General features: G+C 34.5%; 1 protein-coding gene across 7 annotated transcripts; it reads left to right on the top strand.

The window, feature by feature from the left end:
* Positions 1-20,678, top strand: LOC106154988 (small G protein signaling modulator 3). 7 transcript variants are annotated; one of them, XM_087006184.1, is made up of 21 exons: positions 1-160; positions 440-618; positions 783-849; positions 2,365-2,495; positions 2,966-3,160; positions 3,981-4,115; positions 4,348-4,464; positions 5,597-5,675; positions 6,158-6,303; positions 7,072-7,167; positions 7,968-8,099; positions 8,765-8,833; positions 10,161-10,352; positions 10,750-10,926; positions 11,343-11,506; positions 12,070-12,163; positions 12,414-12,484; positions 12,775-12,823; positions 13,025-13,110; positions 13,664-13,786; positions 16,988-20,678. In XM_087006184.1, the coding sequence occupies exons 1-21, from the start codon at positions 94-96 to the stop codon at positions 17,118-17,120; spliced, it is 2,502 nt and encodes an 833-aa protein (XP_086862310.1). In that variant the 5' UTR covers positions 1-93; the 3' UTR covers positions 17,121-20,678. The 7 variants fall into 7 exon arrangements, with proteins under 7 accessions (XP_086862310.1, XP_086862308.1, XP_086862309.1 ...); XM_087006182.1 differs by having other exon boundaries at positions 17,572-20,678; XM_087006183.1 differs by having other exon boundaries at positions 18,682-20,678.
* Positions 20,679-21,090: the final 412 nt, after the last annotated feature.

Below are 21,090 nucleotides of genomic sequence, written 5' to 3' on the forward strand. Positions count from 1 at the left end.
CAATTTTTAATGGTACAAGTCCATGATGGCGGATTCCGAGGTGTAAACAATATTACTGGCAGTCAGTCATTTTCGCATTTATAGTACCCGAAGATGGATATATCAAGGGCTATCTTTGGGGGAAGGTCCACAGAAGGATATAGCGCCAAAGCTTCAAATGGTAAGATTATTAACGTGTACCTAATTTGAGAGTAAAAGCACACAATATGTGGGTTGTTGCGAATCGATGACCCTGCGGTAGGCTGTGCTCAGGAACAAATGAGACCAGTGTGGCAGTGTCATTATATTGGATATGAAGATTTTAAAAAGCTTTGTGCTTTAAAAGTGCTTGTTACTATGAACATACGTTTGAGGAATTACACACAGAAATGAAATAGATAACATGAATGGTTTTAGCACACAAAGACTTCCGGATATTTAATTGCTGCTGTTATTTCAGTGGATACGTTATCTGAAGACGAAGATGATGTTGGAGCGGCAGGAGATGGAATGAGCATCTCTGCTGTGCCTAAATATTCCATCAATGGGTCTGAGTTTACCCCTACGCCAGGGGGTCCCTTCTCGGCTCTCACCCCCTCAATGTGGCCCCAGGATCTGCTGAATAAAATAAACCATCCAGTGAGTATGTTGTTGTGTGGCTTGTATTTGGGTCCAATTACACATTAATATAAGTAATTTTTGATCCACAATATATATGTATGTTTCACTCAGTTGCGTTTTTATTTAAGTGTATATATATGATACAGTACATCTAGTTTTGAGCCTCATGTTTCTATTTCCAGCCTGAAGATGCTACTGGTCAGGTTGATTATAGATATGATGAATTTGGTTTTAAAGTAGAAGAAGAAGGTATGTAAAACGTGCATGTGAATTGTACAGTAATTTTATTTTACAACTGGGTAGCATTTCAACATGTGCTTCTCTTTCTCTTTCTCTCTCTCAGAAATATTTGCCTGTTTGCTGTCCTTAGATATGATTCATAAAGTTGTTAACCCAATCCCACATGCAGGTTCTTTTACACAGTTTCTCTACATTTATTTGACACATAATACATGTAGGTGTACACTAATGGAAGGTATATAGATGTATAGATTGTTTAATCAAAACAAATATACAATTTACCAGGAACCCATTGAGATTTACACGACATATTTACATCTATCTAGACAAAACTGTCGCAGTGATGCTGGTTTACATAATACAATGAAAAACACTTTTGAATATATGTAGAGTTTTTGTTTCTATAGATTAAGTTTAGATACCATTTAAACATTGCCTAACATGTATTGCAATACTTAGTTTTCGCATGACTGACTGTGAGCCATAGAATAATGCCTTCCTCGTAGTGTGTGCAAAATGGTTGAAATTTGCTTGTAAGATTTATATTATGTTTGAAACAGTGCCTAGATTCATTTCAAGGTATTTTGAATCAAATACATGATGGAAAAGGGAAGTAGGTACAAAGGCTTAATCCTTTAAAATTTATATTTCATAGCTTTAAAAAATTTTAAGTTCTGCATGTTGTATATGCACTTTCTTATTGATATGCTCCATATGAATAAAGGTAATTTTATGTCATGATTTAAATAATGTTTATCATATCAAAGGCAATGACAGTCATCTTTTCCTCAGTGAGAGCAAGGGGATATGCAACTATATTTTTTAAAAAATTACATTTCCACCAGGTGAATCTTTTGAAAATAAATGGGTGCAATAAGTAATAAAATGGTTTATTATTGGTATATTTGTAAATTAGTATGAGGAAAACTATTAAGTGTGACTTTAATAAAAATAGACTACCCTTGATATGAAGACAATCAAGTGAAAGACGTCTTCAACTTTTAAGGTTTCATGCAGCACAGTCCTTTTCATTTTCAAGAGATAGAGAAATTGTCAGAAAGCATATAGATGGTTCCCCAAAGGTTTCCATGATGAATCCCATGATAGCCTGTAGAGAAGTCCTCCTCTATTATATATAAAACACCCCAAACATTCCCTATTGAGACTTAATTCATATTGTAATGCCTTTTTATGTGTTCATAGATGGTTCTGATGAAAATCCAGAACCCTGTGATGCATTTCATTTTCTAAATATTTGTAAATGGGAGCTGTGCAATTTGGTATCTCATGTTGAAATCCCCATCCTTTTATATACTCATATTTAATGGATAACATATCCTTAATATTCTCCAGTGGGAGCGAGGTGATTTTCTCTAAAATGGTTTTATCGTTATTATGTGTTCCAACCTAACCCCAATGAAAGTTCCTTTCTTCTGCTAAAATATTTTGATATTTTGATTATTTTTCTAACAGGTGTGACAGGATTTTCTTTCATATTGTAATGTTTTTATTTTGAATTTCAAGATGGCCCTGAGGAAAATTCCAGCCCTCTGTTAAGCACACCTTTCATAGAAGATGCTCAGCACAGGCTGAAGTGGACTGCATACTTGGAGTTTTCGCATAATCATGAAGTAGGAGACCTCACTTGGGATAAGGTACTTAATTTGTTTTTGTTTATTTTTGATAACAAGAACAATCTGTGTTAATGTAATATTCACAATGTCATAGTATTTAAATTCTGTGTCACTTTCATCTGTGTAGCAATCCAAAATTTTGATAAGAAAATTTAACTAAATAATGGTTTCTAAGTTACTAAAGTGCATAAGTTTAAACTGTCTCATCATCATTTGTATGGTAACCTTTAAATATTAAAAATTAAACTAATAACTCTTTGATTATTTCCTATATTTTTTATATACTATAGTAATCCTTTATGCCACAATGTATGTCTGCATCATTGAGTACCACCTAGAGTGTTAGAGGACCTCTACTGTCAGCATACCTCTGGTGTTTACTGGTATCAGCTGAGACATGCTGGTAGTAGAATAGTTAATTTTTAATGTCCTCTTATTCTCATGGTGCTGAGTACACAATTGTGTGATAATGATCAATTTTTTTCCATTAGGTTGAATCTCGTTTACCACACTCGGAGAAATTCCGTGGTATGATCAAACAAGGCATTCCTCACTCTCTGCGCCCCCAGATTTGGCTGCGTCTCACTGGAGCTCTGGACAAGAAACAGAACTCTGATACTTGTTATAAGGACATTGTCAAAGCCAGTGGAAATGATCATCTCATGACATCCAAACAGATTGAAAAGGTAAAACATCTCTTTAAAGTAATTGAATTAAGATTCATATATTGCAGACAAATTTGATTAGTTTAAGATTAAGGAAAGCTTTTCAGTAATCTTGCATTTTTTTTTGACTGAGATGGGGTATAGCATAGGTAGTGTGAGTAGAGAACAATAAAGAAAATAGAAGTTCTTTGTAAAGAAGGATCTGCAGTATTACAAATTAAAATGCAACTTAAACTGTTTGTGGGTTGAGGTTAAGGCATAAAAAAGAAATAGGTTACAAAAACTGTTATGTGATAGAAAATGGACTCAGAAGAGCATGGCAAATTCCAGGAGGCCAGCGTGTTTAGATAATTGGCATTGATACACCAATCTCTTACTAGAGATGAATTGGTTGGGACTAATGTTGTGATAATGGAGAAATGATTAACATAGGACTTTGCAATGTGCACACAATAATTGATACTGACACATAATGGATTTTTTAGCTGCACTGTAAATTTATACATAATGATAGAATGTGCAGTTTCAGCAGAAGGGCTGAAAAGCTGATTGCATAAGTGATGTTGTTAGAAAAAATATAAGATGAAAAATGCATCAATAATCTGTGACTTGTCAAAAGTATTCTGGAATTCGACATTTTTATCCTATACCTGTGTGTGTGTGTGTGTGTGTGTGTGTGTGTGTGTGTGTGTGTGTTTGTTTTACATCTGAAAAAGATAAAGTATGGAGAAAAAAGTGTGATTTTATCAAAATTAGGGATCATTTTGCTCAATAAGCAGCTTAGCAATTTTATCTTTCCTTACATTCATCTGTATATTTTAAACAATCAACTTTGTTCCAGGACTTACTTCGTACAATGCCCAGCAACGCATGCTTCTGCAACATCAACAGTACGGGTATCCCGCGACTGCGGAGGATCCTGAGAGGCTTGGCGTGGCTGTACCCAGACATTGGCTACTGTCAGGGTACAGGAGTGGTAAGAAAACACAGACACCAGAGTTTCATTATGAGGATATCACTGCTCTAGTGTCTACATTTCTTTACAAGGATTCTGTCAGTGCTCTCAGTTGCTGTCTAGCACATCATTCAAAATACAGATTTTATCTGTGAAATCAGAGGGTATGGAAATCAATAGTACTAATATAAAGGCCTTATTTCTCTCTCCTGCCATGTGATTTTGCTCCAAGGTGTGGAATTGTGTCTTGCAGATTGCTGCTAACTTGCTGCTTTTCTTGGAAGAAGAAGAGACATTCTGGATGATGTGTGCTATTATAGAAGATCTGCTACCAGCTTCCTACTATTCCAGTACTCTGCTTGGGATACAGGTATGGACAGGATTTTATGTTCTGTGTCAAAAGTAAAAAAAAAAAATAGCAATTTTTGGGGTAATAGAGAGAAAATGTGTACTAAACATCTCTCAGAACTTAAAGTGCTTGACTTGGTGTTTGACTGATAATAAATTGGTTATATTTATTTGCTTCATATTTATAATATAGTCTTCAATGTTTATTGCTGATGGTGATAATATTGTCTCATTTATTTATTATTAAGGGTTATTTGCACAGTGAACTATTTTGTGTACACTGTAACTGGATGGCCAAATGAATAATTTAGGTACTTTTCATACACCTTGCTCAACATGCTACACCTTGTAATAATTTAGTGGGATTCTTGTGATGTCAAGTGCTCTTTTCATAGCACTTTTAGACTAGTTAGGAGAGGATTTAATCTTAGATAAACTTGCAATCAATTTCCATAGGCCTCCTTAAAAGGCTAACACAAATAGTCTTGTTTGCTGATTTGGTAAATCCACAGCTCCAGATAAAAAAGTAGTGATAAATTCCAGGGCTACAAACTCTAGTATTTCAAATGCTCATGCTTCAGATTACAGTTTAGGCAGCAAGAGAAACCTCTGTCAAAATGCCTCTGTTTTATTATCTTCAGTTTTTTTTTAATTTATGGAAATCTTAAAGACTATGTCAGATCTGCTGTGTGTGATGTCATTTAGTTCATTAGTTCATGATTTGCACAACAGAGATAAAAATGTGCATGTATGTTTGTGTTTATATTCAGGGATAACAAGTTTCATCAAAAAAATTTATTGCTGTGCTAGTCTGCTAGAGATATTTTATAAAAGGCTTCCATCTGCTAGTGCAAAATCAGTATCACCAGAAAGAGATATGTATTATAATTCTCTTATCCTTTCAACTGATTTGGAAAAGACATGCAGATGACAACAGTTAGGGGGCATTTGAGATAACCAGATTTTAATGCTAGTTAAGTTTTCTAACAACTGACTACAACATCCATGAGAATATGTACACAGACTTTCAGCTACCTGGTAACTGTGAAATTTCTGGCTATGAAAACATTGGTATCAGATTGGTATATACTTAGAGATTTGTCCAGTGATTTTCCAACCCTTGATTAGCATGTACACTCTTTCCCCCCAAACAGGCAGACCAGAGAGTGCTGCGACATCTCATTATAAGTTATCTTCCTGATGTGGACTTGGTGCTTAAGGAACATGATATTGGTAGGTTATCCATGACTTATTCTTTCTAGCCAATTTTTAGTTTTATGTGAATTGATAATAAAATTGTTCAAGTTATTGGTGCATTTTTTTTCATACAAATATATAAATTTTAGCACTGTTGAGGGCAGCAAATGATAAAAGCAATGAAAATTTAATGATTCTGTTTATTTTTGACATTGGCAAAAATTAAAGTGACAAATGAGAGCTCTGTTGCAAGGGGGGAGGGCATTACTTATTAGTGCTTTTCAATGTCACCAGTGTCAGATCTATGCAACAAATTTACAAACACATTAACAGTCTTAACAATTTCTCTTCTCATACATAATCTTTAGAGAATGATCTTCAGCATGAAGTGGGTTGCTTGTTGAAGGTCATTTCTTTTTTGTCCAAATTTTTCAGAGCATGACCAACTACAAATATTATTATGATATGACAAACTTGCTGCTGATTCATCTTTTTTTTTCATATTTTCTATCTTTCAGAGTTGTCTCTGATCAGCCTCCATTGGTTCCTGACTCTCTTTGCCAGTGTGGTGCACATCAAGGTGCTGCTCAGACTATGGGACCTGTTCTTCTATGAAGGTTCTAGAGTGTTATTCCAGATCACACTGGGCATGCTGAAGATGAAGGTAGGAAGTTGTACTCAGACATGTACTTACTCACTTACCTAAACAGCAATTAATATATGTAAGATGTTACAAGGGAACCTGGGACAGGTTATATACAGGTTATACAAGCATACAGTGGGTATTAAACCTATATGTTACAAAATTGTTTGTGATGTAAGTTGATACCATACTTCGAATACCCGCAAGAGTGAGAAGTGGTGCATTTAGGTTCAAGTCACATCATTTCCATAAATTTTTTTTTTGGTGACAAGAAAACTCAGTGAAACAAATAAAAACCAGATGTTGTATATCTTTTTTATTCAAAATTTTAAAAATGTGTTATATCTGTGGTGGTTATTTGTAACATTGAAGTAGAAGATACAGTGTATTCAACCAGTTGAAAAATTTCTACTGTGATAATGTATAGGTATTGGAGTGGAGAAAGTTAAACAAGGAGAGGCTAGGTATTTTATATTGAGGAAGCTCAGGCCTATCTTATCCCTGTGACCTAGTTGCCTAATGTGCCTAAGATATTGCTAAAATACACTATCTGTAAAATGTACAGGTGTTCAGATTAACTTGGTCGGCAAGATTAGGGATTTCCCTTCCTGTGGCTGTGTATTATTTTGAGCAGTGTAACACAAGGGTTATCTGAACTGGACAAAATTCAGATTTTTCTGTCTTTTTACTGTCAGTACTGCATAAAACAGACCCTAGGTTTGTTATTATACAGTAAGTAAAATTGATTTCTTTGATGAATTTCGTTAATTTTTCCTTGTATTTCTGAAGGAACAAGAATTGCTAAGCCTGGACAACTCAGCCCAGATCTTCAATGCACTGTCAGATGTCCCAGGAGATGTCCAGGATGTGGAGGAAGCTATAGAGGTGAGCGATCTTATCTTCAGTCTAGATGCCAAACTGGATTGCAACTTACAATAAAGTGCTCAAGATGAATGTTAGACTTCCATTTTAGCATAATAAATAAGTAAATAGATAAATAAATAAGATTCAGAAAATTTAAATACCATTTCCTCAGTCACCAAGGACCAGGTTTGCCTCATCCATAACAACAGACAGGATTATAATCTATAAATTTGTTTTCAGTTCTCAGTTTCTACTTTTGACTCACTTTTGTAATAGGAATGGAGAAGGAATTTCATTTGTAACAGTACAAGTAGAAATTAAGAACTAAATATAGAAGTTTAAAGATGGTGATATTTTCAACAATTTGGGGTAGGATTTACCATGGTGATTGAGGGGAAAACCACTGGATTTACTATTTTCAGATCTAAGGCATATTGTTTGCCTTTAAGGCACATGATGGCAGTATCACTTTCCATGACATTGCTTCCAGTTTTAGTATTATTTATCAACTCATCTACAAAAAAATAAAAAAAAAAATTCATTTCATTCTACTAAATTCTACAAACTACTCCATTAGGGGCAGTGTTTTGATGATTATTCAAAAATAAAAGAAATACTTTGATTGAAGTCTGTTATCTTGCAGTCATGATAGAACAGTGTGTTTCATGTATTGCAGTACTTTAGATAAATTTCAATCCAACTTTTTGCTTGAAAGTGATGTAAATATGGTATGTCTAGTAAGTTCACAGGCTAGAATTTTACAGTTTGTATTATATAAGCTTATGTTAATTTGATAAAGAAAATATATTTATATATTTCAGACATCATATCGTGTTGCCAGCTCCCTCACAGATATGGTAGTAGAGTCTCACAGGAGAAAGCACCTGGCATATCTCATGGCTGATCAAGGAGCTCTCCTCAATCCAGAAAATTCCAGAAACTTACCAAAACAGGTACGTTAGAAACTAATGGAGAAGGACCTGCACAATATACAAAAATTACTAAACAATATATCAGTATATTTCCTGTCAAAAAGTAACTTCTTTCTATCTATTAATACAGTATTTGTATGAAGGTTTTTGCTTTAGTTGAGCCAGTTCATTTGTTGCCAGGGGCAACATTCAGTTGTCAAAGCTTCCCAAATGTTGCCTTCACTTTTGATCCAACTTTATAAACAGGTTTTAATTTTTTTCTGTCATTTCTACCTTAGAAAACTTCAGAAGTTGAGTTAGAATTTTGTTACCCTTGTTTTGGAACTCCATAACTCCAGAAAGAGCTGAACCAGATACTTCATACATTTGATCACCATGATGTGTAGATAATATTGGCTGTGTGTCTGTGCAGGTGTTATCATAGAAAGTTGTTGTCTCCCCTATTCCATTCCCCCCCCCCCCCCCCACCTCAACCCCCCAACCCACCTTGGTATTATCAGAGAGGACAGGGTATGGATTAGAATCAGCTGTATTTATAGTGTCTCAACTGTTTTAGATATTAGTGTATCATTTTTGTTGCATAAAAAAGGGGCGGCTGAACTGGTATCATAATAGCATGCATAGTTTATCAGGATTAATGGCACTGTAATTAACTAATTAAAAAAATCAACACCTCACAATTTCAGAAGAGTGTCAATAAAGAGGGAACAGGCTGTGGTAGATTTTGTGTTTCTTTGTACTCCACCAAACCAGTGGTGAGTTCCCTGCACCCTATAATATGCCTTGATACACCCACATGTATATTTGGCTTGAGTATGTATTTGAAGATTGTATTTAGATAAGGTGGGAGGGAAACCTGGTTCAGAAAATCTTTGGTGGCACTTTTCCTCCATTAAGGACCCCACTTGGTTTACCTGCCTTGCACAGAGGGAGTTTAATATTGTGCATCTTGATGATAAGCTTGATCTGGTGGTGGTCTTTCAGCATCATCTGGTATACTATAGCAATATATTAGCAATATTAACTGTCACTGAAGCTTTTTAATTATGCATATGTTATCTCTTATGGCATTTAGGCCTTAACTCCAGTTCTAGAATTATAATGGGCACAAGGTCTTCATCTTCATGCAAAATGTGTCAAAAACTATTTTTCCTTTTTTTCACATTTGTATCTGAGAAATATTCAAAGCATTCGGTATGTGGAAGTTTCTTGACAATTATATTTGTTGTGTGATAAATTTAAGAAGCTGATATTGATATTACCTTCAATAGAGCTATTTCTGACACTCACATGGAAGTGGTGATTTCAGGAGCAGATGACATTTTTGGGGACATTCATTCAATTAAATGTTTTGGGTGATGGAGTTTCTTATTTTGTTCTTATCAGAAAATCAGAAATATGTTAACCTCCTTCTCTACTGGTGGTTTCAGATTAAAAAGTTTTCAAGTTAAAATTTAGGTAATAGACTCTTGTATGTTAAATGTAAGGAATGGTCATGGTTTTATTGGGAGTAGCATACCTCAGTCATTATATATATATATATATTCCATGTCTGTTTATATAGTCTTATACTGTCATAAAACTTACCTTTTTAAATTCTCTCTCTCTCTCTCTCTCTCTGACCATGTTGTCTTTTGATAAGAAAATTTGTCCACAAAATAGTATAAACATACTTATGCAAGGGAAAAAATTAATTTGTTTATAAATTTTTTGTGTTAGTGTCTACTGTTTTCTTTAATAGAAAATTTGCAGACAGCTTTCCACATGTTGCTATTCCTCTCTTGTAAAAAACACTAAATTTTTTACATACTTCACACAAGATATCAGTTTGATCACACTTTCCATCTTGATTTCTGGTTTGGCTAATTCATGATGTGCATGAACAATCACATATAAGCAGTCTTGGAAAAGAATTATACAGGTAGCTCACCTGTGTCTTACCATGTTTGTACAGCTTAGTGTATGAACTTCCATATTCATAGCTTCACCTGGCATTTATATCCACAGTATTTTCAAGTATGTAAAATAAGGAAACAGAATTGCTATTCCAAAATTATGAAGGCACAACTTAAATCATTTCAGCAACTGAACAAACGCCATCTGAAGCGATCAAAGTCCTTGATCTCTTCTCTCCTCTGGGGAGAGGAGGATGAGGATGGTTTTGATGGGAAAGCCAAGAATATCAAGCAGACAGAGTTGCTGGTGGACATGAGGGAGGCCATTTTGCAAGTAGCCAGGCATTTCCAGTCCATAGACCCAAAGAACAGTAAAGTGGTAAGAAAGGAGCCAGTGAATAAAGATAAATGAGCAGTCTTTTGTGACCACTGAAAGATGTATACTGAATGTGCATAAAATTCTGATAGCTTTGTTAACTCATTAATATTTGAGAAATGAAAGTAAATAGAACAAAAAAAAAAAAAATTTTCTTGGTCAATATTTTGTAAGTGGATATGCATGTTTGTATGTGCTTAACTGTATCAAAATAATTGATATTTTCTTTTAGAAAGTCACCCCTCTACTTTGGCTTTATCGTCAGTTGCAGTGCATGTGAAGAACCCACCCTGTTATGTGATAAATTAGTTTGTGAATGCAGCTGTCCACCCCCCCCCTCCCCACCCCTGCACATCACAAACATGTACTGGTTAATTGGGCACCTTTTGCCAATGAAAAGGTGCCTTATTCTTCTCTCCAGAAGCTTCAGGCTGACTACTCCATGGAAAGCCATGCCAAGGACATGGACAATTACTTGAATGTGGCCAGAACTCGTCGGCGGAGGGCCAAGGCACTGCTAGACTTCGAGCGTCATGATGATGATGAACTGGGGTTCAGGAAAAATGACGTTATTACTGTGAGTTTATTAAGGATTGATAACAAATCAGAGACTGTCTTAATAATCAAATTATTAATAATGTGATGCTGTTTGGATTGATCTTTTTAGGTTCATTTAATGTTTGTTTCAGTACTTTGATGTTTTTAAAGTTTTGAATCACATCCCTTTAGAAATACTTGATTGTGACAGTTCAGTTGCTTTTGTATGAAAGTAAAAAAATATTTCTTGAAGTCACTGCTAAACATCTTTTTATTCTGTGTAATTTTCTACTATTGGGCCTTACAAAAACTTTCAGGCAAACAAGAATACTTCAAGATAACTTGCACCGTATTTGAAGAAATGACAGTTCAGTGGCTATTGCTTGAAAGTAATAAGTATTTCTTGAAGTCAACATTAAACACAAATTCTGTGTAATTTTCTACTTAATGTTACAGATAATCTCTCAGAAGGATGAGCACTGCTGGGTGGGAGAGTTGAATGGTTTGCGTGGCTGGTTTCCCGCAAAGTTTGTGGAGATGCTGGATGAGAGGAGCAAGGACTACTCCAGTGCTGGGGATGATTCTGTCACAGAAACCATTACTGATCTGGTCAGAGGAGTGTAAGTATAGACGTTATTGGTAGCATATTTCAGTCTGATAGGAGTGCAGTAATAAGTGTGCGCCTTTTTTTTCCTTTTTTAGGGGGAAAGGGCTAGAGTTTTGTTGATGATTATGAAGTTTTTGTTGGAATAAAAAACTTACGTGGTTTGAAAATGAGAGTGCCTCCCTATGTGACACATTATATATATTTAATAATGTGTTCAAAAAGTGCATATTGTGATAAATTAATCTGGTGAATTTAGAATGATTTCTGTACAAATAAATATCAAGTATGATTCATTACTTAACCATCTGTCATAAAATCTTCACACTCATGTGTTTGACATGCTGAAGTTTGATTATGTGTCTTGGCGTGACCCTTTTCTGCAGGATGTCTGGTCACTTTAATTTCACCATAAATAGCAGTGGGATTCTTCTGTTTTCTTTCCGGACATGTCACTCTACTTACTCTGAAAGATGAAGAGATAATGTTTGTTGCCTATTATGAGATTAGTTTAAGCAGACAGCACTCAGTTTTACCAAGGAGGGACAACCCAATCTGATTGTACCATTTCCTTTACAGCCTGTGTCCAGCCTTGAAGGCTATATTTGAACATGGCCTCAAAAAACCACACCTTCTCGGTGGGACAGTTCACCCTTGGTTATTTATAGAGGAGGTAAGTTTTTTACTGATTAAATCAGCTTTATAACCGTTAAATAAGTTTACTCACGTAATATAATCCCCACTGAATATTAAACACAAAAACCCTGAAGTATACCACAGTGTATTTGTAAAAATCTCTTTTATTGCCTTTAGAATCATTTATTTTGTGCTTCATTTTTACCCAGGGTTTTAAATTCTTCACTTGCTTGGGTTTTCATTGAACTAGCTCAACAGGTAATTATAAGCTCTCTCTCTATATTCAGGCAGCTACCAAAGAAGTTGAGAAAGACTTTAATTCTGTGTATTCAAGACTTGTGCTGTGTAAAACATACAGGTAAAATGTACACGATGGCAGTATGAACACAGCAAGACATCTACTTCAGTTTGGTTATATATATATATATATATATATATATATATATATATATATATATATATATATATATATATATATATATATTTTTTTTTTTAATGGCATTACCTTCTTTTCTTCTCTTATTGTAAAAATTAATTGAACTATTTAAGTTGACTGTTTGTTCTGCTACTACAGAAAAAAATATAAATTGATCATGATTTTAATCAAATCATTTGATTGCAATTTTTATCATACCATTCATCTTCTAGACTTGATGAAGATGGCAAAGTTTTGACACCTGAGGAAATCTTGTACAGGGTAAGTTGGTTCTTGTTTTCTGAGTTACCTTCCAATTTTCTTTAAATTCAAAAGTTTTATATTATGCATTTCTGTTTGATATCACTTTCAAGTTATTATATATCTATATTGCACAATATCATAAGACATTGGTCTCTATATATGTAATATCACATGTGATCAGATATAGATAACTTTCTGAATGGTAATTCATAATTTCAGTGTGTGCAGTCTGTGAACTTTACCCATGATGCTGCACATGCTCAGATGGATGTCAAGTTCAGGTCTCTCATTTGTCTTGGTCTCAAGTAAGTGTTAATGGGTGGTGCATGTGTGGGGTATGCATGGGTATTGTTACAGGGGATGTTTTGATTATGATACTTTTGGGGAAATACAGAAACTGCCTTGAAAAATCCCAACTGTGCCCAGAAAAATGTTCATCTGAGGGACTTGGTCTCATGTGTAGGATTCCTTTCAGTGAAATGCTGTACACATGGCCATATTGTTATTAAGTTGCCCTGAAGTGGTGCTACTGTATCAAATGTTAGATTTCTTTGTCATAATAAATAACATTGTAAATTTGTAATTGCATTAACAGTTGACTGTAGATGGTGACAGAAAGCCCATTTTCTTGTTTAGTTAAAATTATTATTTGTTTTTATTTTATTTATTTTTTAGTTTATTGTGAAAATGTGAACATTTGGCATACAGTTAAACTATGCAGTAAAAGCATTTAACATTAAATCCATTTGCTACTTTAAGTATTAAAAAAAGATTTTTTTCCTATAAAGGCAGCAGACTAAATTTGCAACAGATTTCATTTGTTACCACTTGGCACAGTTTAAAGTTTGTCATTTCCAGTGAACAAGTGTTGCACCTGTGGTTGGAGACCCTGTGTTCCTGTATGGAGGTGATAGAGAAGTGGTACCAGCCCTGGTCCTTTATGAAAAGTCCTGGCTGGGTACAGATCAAGTGTGAACTAAGGTAAGTACACTGATAGTAAACATTACTGTGCACTTGTATCAGTAAAATACACTGTTATCCGTGTGACTGGCTCCTGGTTGTGTTCATATCCAGACTTACTTAGACCAGAAATAGTTATAACTGATAATTACTATTACTATTACTATTTATGGTCTTAAGTTAAACCAGTTTGAAACACAGCCATGGATTTGCTTGTAGTTTATATATTACACATTTTATTGTACCACCAGCGTTAGCGCTGGCGGTACACATGGTTTTAGTCCCGTCCGGTCCGTTCCGCCGGCTCCTGCGGCTCCGCCGGCTCCGCCGCCATGTTACCGTTACCGCTTCTCCTCCTAGACGGTAAGGGCCCCCATACCCATCTCTTGGATTTAGGTCACCTATAATCTCAACTCGTTCCACGTAAAATTTGGGCTTTGTTGGTATTGGGGTCTAGGTGTGGCATTCATTGCAATGCACCCTTGTCCAAAAATGGCAAAATTAAATGCTAATTATCTCCCCTACGGAAGGAATTATGGGAAAAATTTCTACAGACAGCTTTCCAAAAGTCATATGTGTAGATTTCAAATATGCCCTTGGATTTGACCTTTGACCTTTATTTCAAGGTCAAACAGGCCAAAATTTTCAAAAAAACAAAATTTTTGCCGAAAAAAAAATGATTTGCGCTCTTATTCAGACACCACACAGACTTAACTAACAATATTAATGGAAAGTGTTACATTTCGGGTCATCTTTCATCTCCGTGAATTTGGGGTCAATCGGTGCATTTTCACGGGAGTAGCGGCCATAAGATATCGAAACTGAAAACTGTCTCTAATTCGGGAACCGTTAATGCTAGACACTCATTCTTTTTTGCATTTTGTAGAGCATGTAAAGCCCAACACTGGAGGTGGTCTCCGTTTTTTTGTATTCCATACGGTTTTCGAGTTACGCTGTATCAAAAAGTACATATTGGTGGTGAAAGCAAAATGTGCAGTACGGTAATGGATAATAAATTTTGAACTCCGGAAAAATAAAACATAAGGCTTGGCAAAGCAGACAACTTGTGGTCAAAAATGACATTATTTCATCAAATTTGAACATCTGGAACTTCAGAGCACCTCCCATTTCAAGAATTTTGACCAAAATGACCTTTTCTTTATTTTAATTAATTTTTTCTGTAGGAAATTTATGGCACATTATGGTAACTCCAAAATTATACCATTTAGTACCTTATATCTCCAAAACTGGCAGAGATAGGTCCATAGTTACTATTGAAGTTGAATAGGAAGTCATATACTGGCAATCTAAATGTGACCTTAAAATTGACCTTTGACCTACTTTTCACCATGAACTGAACTTTGCAAATTTTGCTTCCCTTTTATCTCCAAAACTGGCAGAGATAGGTCCATAGTTTCTATTGAAGTTGAATAGGAAGTCATATACTGGCAATCTACATGTGACCTTAAAATTGACCTTTGACCTACTTTTCACCATTAACTGAACTTTGCAAATTTTGCTTCCCTTTCATCTCCAAAACTGGCAGAGATAGGTCCATAGTTTCTATTGAACTTGAATAGGAAGTCATATACTGGCAATCTACATGTGACCTTAAAATTGACCTTTGACCTACTTTTCACCATGAACTGAACTTTGCAAATTTTGCTTCCCTTTTATCTCCAAAACTGGCAGAGATAGGTCCATAGTCTCTATTGAACTTGAACAGGAAGTCATATACTGGCAATCTACATGTGACCTTAAAATTGACCTTTGACCTACTTTTCACCATGAACTGAACTTTGCAAATTTTGCTTCCCTTTTATCTCCAAAACTGGCAGAGATAGGTCCATAGTTTCTATTGAACTTGAATAGGAAGTCATATACTGGCAATCTACATGTGACCTTAAAATTGACCTTTGACCTACTTTTCACCATGAACTGAACTTTGCAAATTTTGCTTCCCTTTCATCTCCAAAACTGGCAGAGATAGGTCCATAGTTTCTATTGAAGTTGAATAGGAAGTCATATACTGGCAATCTACATGTGACCTTAAAATTGACCTTTGACCTACTTTTCACCATGAACTGAACTTTGCAAATTTTGCTTCCCTTTTATCTCCAAAACTGGCAGAGATAGGTCCATAGTCTCTATTGAACTTGAACAGGAAGTCATATACTGGCAATCTACATGTGACCTTAAAATTGACCTTTGACCTACTTTTCACCATGAACTGAACTTTGCAAATTTTGCTTCCCTTTTATCTCTAAAGTTACGCTGTATCAAAAAGTACATATTGGTGGTGAAAGCAAAATGTGCAGTACGGTAATGGATAATAAATTTTGAACTCTGGAAAAATAAAACATAAGGCTTGGCAAAGCAGACAACTTGTGGTCAAAAATGACATTATTTCATCAAATTTGAACATCTGGAACTTCAGAGCACCTCCCATTTCAAGAATTTTGACCAAAATGACCTTTTCTTTATTTTAATTAATTTTTTCTGTAGGAAATTTATGGCACATTATGGTAACTCCAAAATTATACCATTTAGTCCCTTATATCTCCAAAACTGGCAGAGATAGGTCCATAGTTACTATTGAACTTGAATGGGAAGTCATATACTGGCAATCTAAATGTGACCTTAAAATTGACCTTTGACCTACTTTTCACCATGAACTGAACTTTGCAAATTTTGCTTCCCTTTTATCTCCAAAACTGGCAGAGATAGGCCCATAGTTACTATTGAAGTTGAATAGGAAGTCATATACTGGCAATTTACTGTGACCTTGGAATTGACCTTTGACCTACCTTACGATGAACTTAACTTTGATTGTACCATTTTTAGTTATATATATATTTTTTGCATATTTTGAAAATTCTTGTTGATTGCATTTTTACAGCTTGTCAAGCACAAGACTGGTGGCTGTGTTCCTTATTTTGTGTATGTGGGGGTCTGTACGAATGCGTTTGCTCCAGCTGGTGGTACAATATTCGGAGGCGGTATCGCCTCTCTGATCCTCTAGTTTTTTATAGCACTTATATCAGCTCTTCATATAACCTTGGCACTTGGATGAAAACAGAGAGAAGAAAGTAATGTACAAAAAAAAAAATAAACTGTATTTTACAGTTTAACAGTCACCTGTCACAGCCAGTGGTTTCCTCTGTTTTTATTTCCTGTAATACTTTCTCTTGCTTACAAGAATATTTGAATTATTTTCTTCAGGATTCTTTCACAGTTTTCCTTTAGATTAGCTGCTGACTCTGAGCTGTACACAAGGAGAAACTATTTTACAGAATTGAAGAATACAGTGTTAGACATGCTTTCAAAACATAGTCTCTTTAGTTGGGATTCTTAATTTAAAGATATTAGGGTGACATAAGGGTGAAATATATGCAGTTTCCCCTAGATTTATTTAGAAAGTTATGTAATGTGCAATGTATGTGATGCTGTTGAATTATGAAAACCTAGAAATTATGGATGAATTTATGTCTAGTATTCTTCAACAATTGTTAATATTCTTGGTTAGGGCTTGTATCACAGACCTAATCCCTTGTACTTTTGATCACCTTGACCATTTATGACATTAAAAAAGTAACAGGTCTTTCAGCTAACTCGCTGGCTTAATTGAATGCTGCCCTCACATTTTGATATCAAATAAAAAGCAATAATTATAACTATATTAGGCAATGAACATGCAGAAATTCTACATTTTCACATCACTCTTTGCAAAAAAAAAAAAAAAAAAAAAAAAAAAAAAAAAAAACCTAAGTGAGTTTATACTCAATATGTGCCTCTGCTCTTTACAGGCTGCTCTGCCAGTTCTCATTCAATCTATCAGATCAGTGGGAGATTCAGCCGAAAGCTACAGATACATTTTACAAAAGGGTTTTTAAGCCTGTCCAGGAGATGCTTTTACACCATCATCTTTTCAGCTGGGAACTGTGAATTTGTCTGAAAATATAGAAAAACATACAACTCGTCTTTTTTTGTTTTGTTTTGTTTTTTTTTTATCTGTGATCTTTTTATAGCACATGGTTCTTGAAATCCTAGGTTGTGCCTTGTATTTTTCATATTTTCTGCCATTTCCTTGCTTTTTATGAAATTCAAAACAAAATGTCAGAACAACTGCAATAGCATTCCATTGTCAGGAATGTGTGTTTGAACTGATGTAAAGTTGTGCTTTAATGATGTTGCAATATTTAGGCCACCATTTTTAATTGCCCGTTTTATGGGTAGAACTTTTTTTCAGATTGCAATGTTTGTAGTAGAAATAAAAAAGTGACATGTAGAGCAAAAAAAAAAAAAAAAAAGAAAAGACACTGCTATTGGGATTATTTCAGCTCTGTTGGATTTTCAGGGTTCTTTTCATGAAAGTTTTCAGGCTGGTAAAACAAGAGATTAAAAAAGGTTGATCTTAGTCAAAATATTTACATCTATTATTATTTTGATAATATATATTGGTATATTTTTGTTATCTTGTATGTTATTCAAGATTCATGGGAAGATTTTCTCATTTATATTTATATTCAGTTACACAAAATGTTGACTTTGTATCCTTGTGCTATGTTGAAGAAAATAGAATATAAACAGAAATACAAGTGACTAGACAATTATCTAACATGTAGCAACACTAGTTAATTTTAGTGACATGCATAACTAAATTTGGTGCATCTGATTTGAAGATGGTGCTGTGGATACACTGTTTGCTTTTTTTCTGGGGAGCTTTTTATTTAACTTTCAGAGTTATATGGAAAATTCATGCTGAACAGATATACCTGCTTTCTTTGTAAAATCAGAGTAGCAGTGACATGAAGACCCCCTCCCTCCTTCTTATTAGGGGCAAATGAGAGAGAGATTGCAAACTAATATTCTTGTGTGTTCCTTGCACTACAATCATTTAAATATCTTTCTTTCAGGATTCTTTCTCAGTTTTCCTTTCACTTGTCAAAAGACTGGGAATTACCTGTAAAGAAAGACAAAACCACACAACCACTAAAGGATGGGGTTAGGGACATGCTGGTGAAGCATCACCTCTTTAGCTGGGATATATGACCTCTAGCTAACCTTCAACAACCTTGACCTTGGACTAATCTTCAGTAAGCTTGACTTTCCCTGCATGCAGAGAAGACTAATTGCTTGGTGTGGCACATCTTTTCATCTGCTTCATCAATAGAAAATGCATGCTTAGGCAATAGGAGCTAACAGGATAACATCACATTGGTTTTAGGCAAAATTTTTTACTAACAACATTAACTTAGCATTATAATTGTCTGGTACATGTAGAAGTGAATTAACAAACAGTCTTAGCAAAATCTGCTCTATAATTTATTTACATTGACTTAAGGTTTGTGGAGTACAGGGGAATTAAATAATACGAAAGAATGTAAATTCTCACTTGGAAAAGTGTTGTGTAAAATTGTAACCTATATATGATTACATGTAGTATTGTTATTGTTAGACTCTGAAATAATTGAACTGGTTTTCTTATCCAGTACAATGTATATGATACATATGACCATTACTAGTGAGGTATGTAAATGAGGCACTTGCCTTTTGTCCAACTGACAAAAAAAAGGCTGGTCTCAGGGGAGTAGGACCAATCTTTTAGGTATAGTTTGGTTTGTCACTTTGTTACATTGTTAACCTAAGTGTATATTTAGATATTTAAAATTGGAAAGCAAATTTACAAACTAGAAAACTAGAAGAGAAAGAGCAGGATTGTGCTGTCATGCTATATACGGCAAAGACTGGGATCAATTAGATGCTAAATTGTGATTCTGTTAAAATTTAGCACTATCATCCTTTGGTTTCTTTATTTATTTATTATAAAAAGGGCATTAGAAAAATCTTGTAACCTTGGATTACTGTGTCTGTTGTTTGGCAGGTTCCAGCGCAGTCTCCTGTACAGTATTCAGATGTTGCATCCATATTTGTTTAAAAGAAAATAATCATTTACTAAAAATGATATCTTTAAAGATAGGTTCTAGAAAAATGTTACCTATTTTATGCTTACAATTTTAAATATTCATGTGCTCATGTAGTTCTTTGTTTCCTTACATAAACAATGTACGATCTTTGGTGTGGTCATATACTTGAAAGTTATGTTACAACAAATGTTAACTTTGTCACAGCTTGGTGCATTCCCATCACATTAAAATCAGATTTTATCATATTTTGAATACTTGTTGCTACTTTATGTCTCAGGTTAAAACTTTTCTCTACACACCTGTTTCAGGTACATGTATGAAAGACAGCTGTATGTTTATTAGATACTTAAAAATATCGTTCTAAGAATTTAAAGAATATGACTTGTAACATTATATCAATACTTATATATTTTATGGTACCTTTCAGAAGTCCCAATTTTATTTCCCCTTATAGTGTCTATCTTTGTTTTTAATTTTCTAGAATTTGTATTAGTTATATCTGTCAAATAGCACATACATGTATATTTTTTGTCCTTGAAGGAATTTTGCAAAATATGAGTATGGCAGTCATGAATTGCATTCAGATTAAAACATTAAGAAGTTGATTACAGTGAAAAGGTAGCAGTGGTGAAAATTGCAAATGAAGAAGAAAATGTTACTGTTGGAATTTGACATTTTTTTTAGGTTATTAGTATTTATTTTTCTACAATTATTTCTCAGCATTTGTTCAACAATTCCAGCTTGGTCGAGGACAAAGCATAACTGCACAGTTGTTAATATTAATATTTAGTTATGACTCAACTGTTGTGTTTTACAGCTCATTGATATAATGGCATTATTTTCAAAGAAGCCCTCATTGAAAATGTGTTATTTAGGTGAACTTACTGCAATTTGTAATAGTGCAATAAATTTGGATTTGTTGTGTATGAATCAAATGTGCATAAATGACAATTCCAAGAATTAAGAATTAAAATGTGTACTTGAGAGCTTTGTCTTTTTTATCACTGAGAAAAAAAAATTCAGGGCCTTAGGCTGTTGGGGGGGGGGGGGGGGGGGGGCTTGAGTTGAAAAAATATAAATATTGCAGGAGGGGGTGTTAGTGAAGTCGTAGCATTTTCCTTTCTCAGTACATCAGAAATATTTTACTTTACCTTCACTTAGAAAAACCAAAGGCGGTACAAATAACCAGCTTACGTGTATTGTGGGCCTCCAACAGCTGTCCGACACCATTTTTCTTCTCATACGGTCCTGGTGGTAAAAATAATTATTTTTGACAAAATGTATTGCTACTTTACCAAATTTGATTTAATCTTTGACTTGAGTCTATTGCAAATCATAATTTATATTTTCTTAAGAACGTGTTCACGGGCGAAGAAACAAGTTGTAGGTATGATTTCC

This window comes from Lingula anatina, chromosome 2 (assembly GCF_051362555.1).
Source record: "Lingula anatina isolate TDL-2025a chromosome 2, LinAna3.0, whole genome shotgun sequence".
Lineage (NCBI taxonomy): Eukaryota > Metazoa > Brachiopoda > Lingulata > Lingulida > Lingulidae > Lingula > Lingula anatina.

Coding starts and splice junctions, on each gene's coding strand:
- LOC106154988 (XM_087006182.1), top strand. CDS start 94: ATGGATATATCAAGGGCTATCTTTGGGGGAAGGTCCACAGAAGGATAT. Junction 8,100..8,764: donor CCAGAAACTTACCAAAACAG/GTACGTTAGAAA, acceptor TCACAATTTCAG/AAGAGTGTCAATAAAGAGGG. Junction 10,353..10,749: donor ACCCAAAGAACAGTAAAGTG/GTAAGAAAGGAG, acceptor GCCAATGAAAAG/GTGCCTTATTCTTCTCTCCA.